At 36.6% G+C, this 10,697-nt stretch overlaps 1 protein-coding gene across 1 annotated transcript in view; it reads right to left on the reverse strand.

Moving 5' to 3' along the window:
- Positions 1-813, reverse strand: part of MMRN1 (multimerin 1) — a 43,366-nt gene extending 42,553 nt beyond the window's left edge. Inside the window, exon 1 of the mRNA XM_069485508.1 lies at positions 227-813. Within this exon, the coding sequence (XP_069341609.1) occupies positions 227-813 (587 nt within the window). The remainder of the gene's footprint in view (positions 1-226) is intronic.
- Positions 814-10,697: the final 9,884 nt, after the last annotated feature.

The raw sequence follows: 10,697 nt of genomic DNA on the forward strand, positions 1-10,697 counted from the left end.
TTTCAGTTAAAACAAAATTGCTGGATTTTATTTGTCCATTTCCCCATTAGAGAAGAAAATAATTACCTTATCTAACTGAAATGATGCAATTGCAAATAGAGTTCAATTTCATCTTGAACCTCAAATAATTTTCTGGGAGTAAGGCAGTTTAAACTGTTCACTTGCAATCTTACAGACCTTATAGTCAGAGTAAGAACATAAAATAAAATAAAATAATATTTCTTACTTTCCTCTAGTTGTTTCAAAGCTTGGTTTTTGGTAGTCAGTTCTTTGGCTTGGACGGCTGTCACCTCTGCTGAGGTATGTCTCCCGCGGGGCTCGATTTCCCGTGCCTCCAACTGAGTTTGGAGAGATCGCTTGTTGAGTTGACTTTTGGGCAAAGCTCCGAAGGAATTTCAGTGTCGAGTTGGAAAGGATCACTGACTCTTCTCCAGGATTGAACTTGATGCCAGGGTTGGTTGGGAGGGCAAGAGTTTGTGCCTTTACCACTTCTTCTTCTGTCTTTGTGAGTGTGAGGGTTTGGTTTCCCACACCCTCAGGAGGTGCCCCTGTCTCTGAGGGAGGTGGTGTTGATTTCAGGAGACTGTCTTCAGAAGTTCTTGCCTCTGGAGTTGGAGTTATCTCAGCTGACATGACCTGAGTGGTTGGCAGCGTTTGGAAACTTGGTATTTTATTTAGAGGAACTGAAGCAGATGTCATAGTCTTCTGGGAGTTTTCATCCTCAGGTGTAGTCCCAGAATGCTTGCTGTTATTAAACCCAATGGCCCCGCTCCATAAACTAACAAGCAGGACAAAGAATCCTGCCCTCTTCATCTCAGTAGTTTGAAGCAAGAAAGCTCATGTGAAACCGGGAGACAAAGTCCTTCAGGCCCTTCTGCTAGCTGCTTCCACACTGAATCTGCTAAGACAGGGCTTTGCCAATTTGCAATGTGTAGAGGAAACAGGTTTCTGTGTTTTGTGCAGGACGCAGGAAGTTCAAGTTCCTGTTTCTGTAGGTTTTTTGTGATCTGTGACCTGTGGTAGGATGGCTCTATGGAAGCGGTGAAGGGTCTCTGACAGAGCTAGGGGTAAATGGGAAAATACAGACAATTATTATCAGGAAAACCCATGAGAAAAACATGAAGTAACTTTCCTGTCCTAGGTGCACTCATGTTTCACGTTTCACTGATTCTGAAGAGAAGCTTCATGTTGACAATGGGGAGTATAAAATTTTGCTTGTGTAGGCTGAATAAAGGAATTGAACATTTTGTTCTACTACATAAAGAAATTTTTGTGACATTTCTTATCACTATGCCCTACCCAGAGAGCCACATTTTGTTCAAGTGCATATCTACATGCACGCACATAAACATAGTGTTTCTATCCTTTCATAGACCACAGGCTCAACGATGAAAAAATATATATTATATCTCCCTCTTTTTATAAATACATTTCAGCTGTATCATTACTTGAAGTTAATCTCAATGATTATACCTGATAACAGAAAAGGAAAGCATGAATAATTAAATTCTACAGGCCTACACAGAACTCACTTTAAATTTTGCTCTTAGAACTTCTACCAGAGACATCCATTAATGAAATGAATAATAAGAATTTTACTTTCTCTATTTTCCAATCCTGATCTAGTCATTGGGGGTAATTAATATTTTACCACTAAGGAATAGATGAAGAAAAAGTGGAGTCACATGAAAATAAACACATATAATGCCCTCACACTTTATTGTAGTGTAAAATTATGCTAGTTTTTGGAAACAGAGAACTAAATAAATCAAAGAGTTGTCTCTGGTTTTTTTTTTGGTAGAGATGATTCGTGGGATTTATGATTTCATTTCTCCAGCAAATCTCTGATCCTCAGATTTCAAATAACCTCTCGCACCTGTAAAATTCCATAGCAGACTCTTTAGACAGATATATAAGCTAAGTTATAGTACCACGTTCCATCATTTATGTATTCATTTATTCAGTAGTAACCTAAACCCTCAGTGTGAGCAAGATACTCTCTTAGGTGCTGGGATTATAAAGGAAAGCAAAAGTATTTTTGGCTGTCAATTAGCTTATGGTCTAGTATGTGTTATTTGAAAGCTAGATCCATGTGTAATTAATCTTTCTGTCAACTTCTGTGCCAGGCATCAGACTCTTACTAAATATTCAGTCATGTATTATTTAATTATTATTAGATTTTATTATTTTAATATTATTAGATTATTAAATTATTTCTTTCATAATTGGAGAATTGGAAACCTGGTGTGTTTGGTTCTGTATTATCATAAATATTGGCTCTTGTCCTTATTCCTGGACAGAGGACACTAGGATTTGAAACAAGGCTTAATTCTTCCCTAAACCACTAACTACTTGGTCTTAATAGTTTTTTCTTCCATCAAAGTTTGTCACTCATTTCTATGAGCATATTGTTGACCCAGTAGAGAGTATATAATATTTTGTAATTTAAACTAAGACACAAAATAATTCAATAACACAATAATTCAAAGACAGAGTAATTCAATAAAATTCAAGTAAAATATTCTATTTAGTATACAATTTTTAAACCCATTTTCTTAGATTTAGTAAAAGTAGATAAATAGGCTGTCTTGAAAGTTTAAAAAAGACCCAGAATAATGTAACTCATGAGTTTTCTTTGCTTCTACAGGTTGAAAGACCACCTTGATCCTGGTCAGGACTAGTGAACTTCGGGATACAGGGTACCCCTTGGATCTATAATTGATAACAAATAGATATCAAATGATAATAAAAACTGAATGAAGGTAAGCCACCCATTATACTTCTTGTAAGGTATTGACCAATAAGGACTTTTGCTCACCCACATCCTAGCTTACAAGTGACCTTTGATCAAAAGGCTAAAGGTTCTGTATCTCATTACTGATCTACTAAGCCATGTTGCACTGTAACGCTTCAGAGAATCCCAGTTAATTTGATGGTTTAGGGTGTATGGATTAGCCTTTAATTAGATACATGAAATATTTGTACTCCAGAAACTATCATAGTTCTAATCTCAAATTCTGCCATCTAAGGCTCATTAGTACTCACCAAATAAAAATTAAGAAAATTAATATTCCTGAGATGACTACCTGAAGAATTATCAGTTCATTCATTCTTCTAGATACTGTAAACACTAATGTTGGATTAAACTATACTATCGGTTCTGTATACCTGGATCCCATCATTCCAGTATACCTTGATTTTCCACTACATTGTTTATATTAAATTATGTTTTACCATATTGCCATTTATTCACTTTGAATATTTTATTAAAAAAACTATCACAAAACTCATTATATTATGTGCTATCAGGAGGTTTAGGTCATTGTTAATTTTATCATAAGTGTAGAATTGAATATATACCGCAAAAGGGGTTATTTCCAGGTGATGAGATAATGAATTTGTTTTATTTTTCTTTTTTTCCTTATAAACCATATGAATCAATTTTCTAACCACAAGGAGAAAAAAGCAAAAAAACAAAAAAAATGTGAGTTAAAAGAGAACCTTGGATTGAGGCGTTCACTACAGATTGTGCTATGTATTATTCAAAGCCATTTTTATAGCTGCAAAAGTTATTATTCTTTGTAAAATGTTAGGTGTATGGAATAACTTCCACTTGATTAATAGGATTTCTCGGCAACTTCTTTATTTTTTGTATGAGAAATGCTTATTCTCTTAAAATAGTTTAAAACATCTAAATATGATTTCATTATAGCCTTCTGTAAGTTGGAGCTGTCAAAAATAATTGCAGAAAACAAAGTTCTAATTTTTTTCAATTTTATGTTGTTTGAAAAATATTTAAAACCTCTTAAATTTACATATGGACAAAGTGAGTTTATAAGCATACAGCAAAAGGGCTGGGGGAAGGAGAGAAACAGATTTCTGTATGATTTTAATGAGCCAGACAATGTGCTAGTTAAGTTAAATTTGGCATATTATTTAATTCTCACAGTCGTGTTAGGTAAGTACTCTATTCTCATTCTACTCAGGGGAAATTAAGTTTAAAGAAGTTAAATAACTTCCTGGGGTAACACACTAGAAATTGATAGAACAGATATTTATGCCCGGTTCTGATTCTTTCTACCATCTGATAATGCCCCTAAATAGAAATAGTAACATTTAAGTTTAGGGAGATTTAGAGCAAATAATTTTCAAATTGTCTTAAATCATTTTCTCAATTGTTTTTAACTGTTTCATTTTTTTGTTTTTATCTCATAGCTAAAACATATATTGAGATACTTCTAGTAGTCTAATGATTTCTATTAGTTTGAGTTTATGATGTTAGAAGGGAAATTTTGTGTTTTTATAAGTTTGTGTTCAGTGTAATGATGACTTTTCCTTTCCTCTTTGGTTCGGTGCCTTTTTCAATTCCGACACAAAATTGTAAGAGCTGATGGTGCCATATCCTTGACAGCACAGCAACCATACTGCCTTCATTTTCTGGAACAGAACCTCCAGAAAAGCAAAAGACTGCTGCATTCTGAAAATCTAGAATGGTGTTTGTTAGGCATTCAATATTTGTGAAATGAATGAATGCATGTATGAAGCTATTGCACTCTTATAGACAGTAGTACCACCTGTCAGGGGGTTAAGGAGAGAGGAGGTCTTTATTTTACCTCCTCATAGCCACACAAAAGAAAAAAAAAAGCAATATAACGTACGTGTTCTAGGAATACAACTTCAAAAGTCTGGAATATTCTCTTAATCATATTGCCTCCTGTAAGTTCCTCCTGAATAAAATTCAGAAAGCCCATTGCTTCCACATGTTTACAAAATAATTTGAGAAGGCTTATTTTCAAACCATCATAGCCACATTAGAATCAAAAAGCAGACCAAAAGCTGTATAATAAAGGATAGTGAAGCAGTGGCCATGCTAGAAAAATATAAGATATGCAAATAAAATTAAGAACAAATTTAGGTCCTAGTGGACTTCCAGGAAAGGGAATATGGAAATATATCACTTATATAATTCTTAATATTAAGTGGGAGATGCATATTAGTTTCTAAGAAAGAAAACACAGCATATTCTTTCTTAACGTTAAATTTTTAACTTTATAATTAAGAACATAAAGAACACACTCATAAAGATGTCCAGATGTTCCTCATGAGGAAATGTCTGTAGGGATACTTTGCAAAACTATTCTCTTGCTTATTTTATATTTCCTATCTAAGTAGAACAGTACCTTTGAAGAGAAATAGTTAATTTCAAAAGCCTTTAAAGTCTTATTTTTCTTTTGGTCATTTCAGAAATAACAACGTTTTCATTTCCTTAAGAGAAAATTATATTTGGTTATCAAGTGATCATCCTTAGTGACTTCTGCTTCTAAAAATATGGAATAGACATATTTTCCCTAGTCCTCCTACTAAGGTACATCTAAAAATCCTGGCTAGTACATATAAAACAAACCTAAGAAGACTTTAAAGGGTGGAAAAGAGAAGGCAGAATGGCCAGGTGACCTGAGGAACAACCCAGTATTGAGTTCCTAACCACTCCGCTCCCACCAAACACCGTGGAAAGCAACCTCACACCTGCCAGCAAAAGCTGGAGTAGTGTCAGAGAACACCAAGAAAGGAGGCAGAAATTTCACCATCATGAGGGCTACCCTGAGGCCTACTGCCATAGCTCTCCAAAGGCTGAGTGGACGGGAAGAGAACTGAAATAAGTCACTTTGAGGCGTGCCAGGTCTTCACTGCGTCCACTTTGGAGGAATGGTCCTCCCAAAGCTGGAGAAGAGGTGAGAGGCTGGACAGGTATCTTCCAGGCTGTAGAAATCTAGGGGCAGATCTGGAAAGAAAACTGAACCCACCAGAGATTTTTTAAAAATTGATTTCTTACTGTAAAGTAGAAGAAAATGTCCCACAGTGTTGTAATCACCTCTTCTTCAGCCCCTTGGTGAGGGAGGAATTCCCACTCTAGGGTTATGGGGACGGCTGAACACATGACCCAACCCGACATCGGATAAACGAAATTGGCAGCAGCGTATACACATACTCACAGCTCTGGGGAGGAAGACATGACAAACCACACCAGTCACGCAGGGCTTGCACTCGGGGACAGAGTGGACAATCGAGGACTATGGGAGGCACACTTTGTAATATCAATAGCCCAGGGTGTTCCTTGGCTTCCAAAGGAGGATATGATTGGCTTCCTTGAAGACTTCTGTGGGTTGGCAGGAAGCTGAAACCCACTACTCAGGGATAAGCAGGGACAGTGCCTGGTCCCCCTGATAAGGGGGCTGGGTATTGGACCTTATCCACAAGAGCACAGTGGGGAAGGGAGCTTGTGGTTAAGGCCATCAGACGCCCTCTGGTTTCAGATGTCAAGGCAGCACATAATATTGGATCTTAATTTTAGGCCATATGCCACGCACAATTTAGAAATCTTTTTCTCTGTGTTAGAAAGGACAAAGAACTCTCCAGAGCTTTGCCCCTGCTCAGATCTCAAGCTTAGTTGGAGAAACAAATATTCTAATCATGCCCTCAAAGTAGTTTAAGACCATGATGAGTTAAAACTAATTAAAGCTACAACAACTTTGGTTTAGAGGAGACCTAGCTCAATTACACATTGGGGTAACTCAGCTCCCACCATACAGGGCTGACAGGATAAGGAGTCTGTCCTGCTCTGAGGTGAGGATTCTTTACTACAGTCTTCACTGGGTTTTTTAATTCACAATGCCCCTATTCATATAATCAACAATTATGAGACAAATGAAGAAATAAGGAAACATGATCTATGGTTAAGACAGAAACCCTCAATAAAAAGAAAAATCCAATTGAAATAAAAATCACAGCAATGGTATGGTAGGATTCATAGCATTTGTAGTGAAAATGAAGGACAATTATAAGCTGGGTGTGCACTACACCCATTAGGTGTGAATATACCCATCCCTTCCTCTGGGGGACGGACGTGCTTGAAGCTCTGACTCAGGCAGGGCAAAGGCAATATATGTAACCTAAACATTTGTAACCCCGCAATATTATGAAATAAAAAAAAAAAAAGAAGCTGGCAGGTGGGAAGTGATAGAACTGCCATCTGAGCCCAGGCCCTTTTACTTTAAGGCTTAACCCTGTCCCCCAAGGTAACTTGATTTCATCTTTTAATTTAGATTCTTAGTAATTTTGTTGACACACACAAGTCAACTTCTGCTACATTGGAAAATGGATGGAAACAGCAAACCCAGAGCTTGGTTTCAAAAGAAAAAGAAAAAAGCATTTGTATTTGTAAATATACCATTGTCCTCCCCCAGGCTTTCTGTACCCAGAGCAATCAGGATATCTGTAAAATTAAACCAGCAACACGCCGTGTCCCAAAGATTAACAGTTTCACAGCACAAAGGTTGTTGATTTAGTGGTTGATGTAGCCTGTCAGCTAAAGTGCTGTAAGCGATAACATGATAACAGTAGTCAATATAGATGCTTTTCTTCAGGCTATTTTCATATGTCTTGTGGAATTCTGCTAGAAGATTTTTCTCTGCACACACATTACTGGATTATAAATGCCACACATTTTTTAAAAAAAATTGATACTTTTTCAAAAAAGTCAATGAATGTTACACAAAGTGTTGAAATATTAGTACTCAAAACAGACCTGTAATCTCATTAGAAGCAACAATAGCAAACTTTGATTTTTTTGAGAAAAGCAGAATGTTAATTAAAAAAAAATATATATTGGCATCTCTTACCTTAATAATCTTTGCCCATGATGTATCCTAGATGCTAACATATAGAAACCTCTGTTGGCTTCTCTGTAGGCTGTCTCCAAGTATTCACTTATTTTCAGAAGTGGAGAAGGGGGAGTTTAAAAAGGGTGGGAGAGAAAGCCACCCTTACAATGGCCCTGCCATTGTTCTCTCAGCGAATGCCTAGCAACAGAAGTCCAGGGGCCTAGTAACTTAGATGCCTGAGGTCACTGACCCCCAGCCTGTCTCGTGTCCTTTCGGTTAGCCCTGGACCATAGAGCTCTTAGTGAAAAGTATTATCCAACCTGAAGATTTAGCCACCACCATGATTAAAGTGTTCAGAATAATGTAAGGCTAAGAGAATTTTCTCAAATATATTGATGGTATTATATTTTGTTAATCAATAATATTTAAGCCAAACAATAGGCATAATATATAAATCTTATATATTAAGATTTAGACATTTAAGTCCACCCACTTTAGAAACAAGAAAAAATAGTGGAAGCTGGGCTAATCTCCTGCCCTAGCTTTTTGATTAGCACAATTATTGCAGCCCGGGATTGCATTCCTGGTCCCATTTCATAGTCACCCCCACAACTCACAGATAAAATCTCTTAAGACTTTGCTAATGCAGGATAGAGTTTCGCATACAGCTTCGTTACGTGGATGGGGAAAAAGTTACTGGGAATCTTTGTCATAGAGAAACTTCAGTGTGCTTTAGTCAGCGGAATCCCTTTACACTTGGCAGCTTTGTTGCAACATTCGTCACATTTCTTCTGTTGAGTAAATATAATAGATCTTCCTCTGCAAACTGATGGTGGGAGGGACCTGTGCTTTGTTCGTCTTTTCAATATGGAAGGCCCAATCTCGAGCATGATAGCTGATCAATAAGTGTGTTGAACTGAAGTGACTTCCTATTTGCTTTTGTAGCTCAAAGTAGTGGAAGCAGTGACATAAGTTTGCGTTCTTCCTCACATTTATTTGGCTCCCTTATGGATTTTCTTGACTCTCTGATCTGCTGAAACTCCCCAGCTAAGGACATTGTTCACTGTTGAAAAGCAGTCTCCAGGCTGTTCCTTGCTGAAAAAGTCTCCAGACTTTGTCACATTCAGATCACTCTGCCTGAAACGCTTTTGAAAGTTTAGACTGATATAGGTGAAAGTGTTCATTGTATCTAAATTTCAGTGAATTTTTAAAATATTCTGCTTTTCAGAGACAAAAATAAAGAAAAAAGAAAATATAAAATCTATTTAGAGGAAAGAAAAACTAGAACACGGTGTTCTTTCTTTTTTTGTAAGTGAAGCAGGCATTTCATTAGTTGCCCTGCTTTTATGAAATGAGTAGAACCATAATATACTATTATAAATCTCTCTCATAAAATAATTCAAGTTCTATCACAGAATTCTCCACCAACACGACCTACCAGGAAGAGCACTGACTTCACCTCTCCCCTCTCTGTCACCAGCCTGTCCTATTTAGAGTCAGGGTACGCAACTTCTTAATGGCTTTATAAAAACATAATCCTGTCACAAGTAGACTAAATGAATGAGTCATAAATAAAAACTAATATTTTTGCTTTGACACATATGCTTGACTTAAGCATTACCTTTTAAAATAAATTATGCTTGGGTGTACATATTTTCACATAAAATTAAAAAAGGCAAAGATATTTAAAGCAATAATTGTCTAATGAAATAAAAATTTGAAGTTCATATCATAGAAACATATAAACACAAGTCTGTGAATTCAGCAGAGAATACTATGTGGGCACGATGCAAGCAAACATCAAGATGACACTGTGGGCCAGGCGTGGTGGCTCACGCCTGTAATCTTAGCATTCTGGGAGGCCGAGGCGGGTGGATCGGTCGAGGTCAGGAGTTCGAGACCAGCCTGAGCAAGAGTGAGACCCCTTCTCTACTAAAAATAGAAAGAAATTATCTGGCCAACTAAAATATATATAGAAAAAATGAGCTGGGCATGGTGGCACATGACTGTAGTCCCAGCTACCAGGGAGACTGAGGCAGTAGGATTGCTTAAGCCCAGGAGTTTGAGGTTGCTGTGAGCTAGGCTGACGCCACAGCACTCACTCTAGCCAGGGCAACAAAGCAACACTGTGTCTCAAAAAAAAAAAAAAAAAAAAAAAAAGATGACACTGTGCAAATTACTGTAGTACAGTTAGTAGTACCCTTACTCAAATGGTACAAACAACATAAAAACTCTTAATATTAATGCATAATTTAGTATATAATATATGTGACATTATATATACTATATAGGATATATATATGTACATATACATACATGACATCAAGGTACAGCACATAGAATATATGCATAATTTAGTATATATAGCATATATATGCACACATATGTACACACTAAACTCTACTAGAAGGTGGAAAGGAATAAGCACTTTAAAGGGAAAAAACAGCTATGGGAGTCGTTCAGAGGTTTCATCCATTCATTTTTATAAATTTATATGTGTGCATAGATTATAGAGAGGAATGTTCACGCAATGACGAAATTGCCTAACAATGCATTTTTCAGAATGTATCTCCACCCTTAAACAATGCATGACTTGTATATCCATAACAGTGTAAAATTATATTTACCATAGAGATACATCACAGAGTGCACTGCTACAAACCTAGGTGGTGTAGCCTACCACACACCTAGGCTATATGGTATAACCTGCTGCTCCTAGGCTACTCACCTGTATAGCATACAGTAACTGAATACTGTAGGAAATGGTGACACGACAAGTAAGTATTTGTGTGCCTAAACATAGAAAAGGTAGAATAAAATACATTATAAAAGAAAAAAAATGGTCTGCCTATCTAGGGCATTTACCACAAATGGAGCATGCAGGACTGGAAGTTGCTCTGAGTCAGTAAGTGTAACTTTTTTATCTTATAAACTTTTAAATTTCTTAAAACTTTTTCACTCTTGTAATAACATTTAGTGTAAAATACAAACACATTATACAACTGTGTAAAATATTTTCTTTCTTTATGTCTTTAT

The sequence above is a fragment of the Eulemur rufifrons genome, chromosome 13, assembly GCF_041146395.1.
Source record: "Eulemur rufifrons isolate Redbay chromosome 13, OSU_ERuf_1, whole genome shotgun sequence".
Classification (NCBI taxonomy): Eukaryota; Metazoa; Chordata; class Mammalia; order Primates; family Lemuridae; genus Eulemur; species Eulemur rufifrons.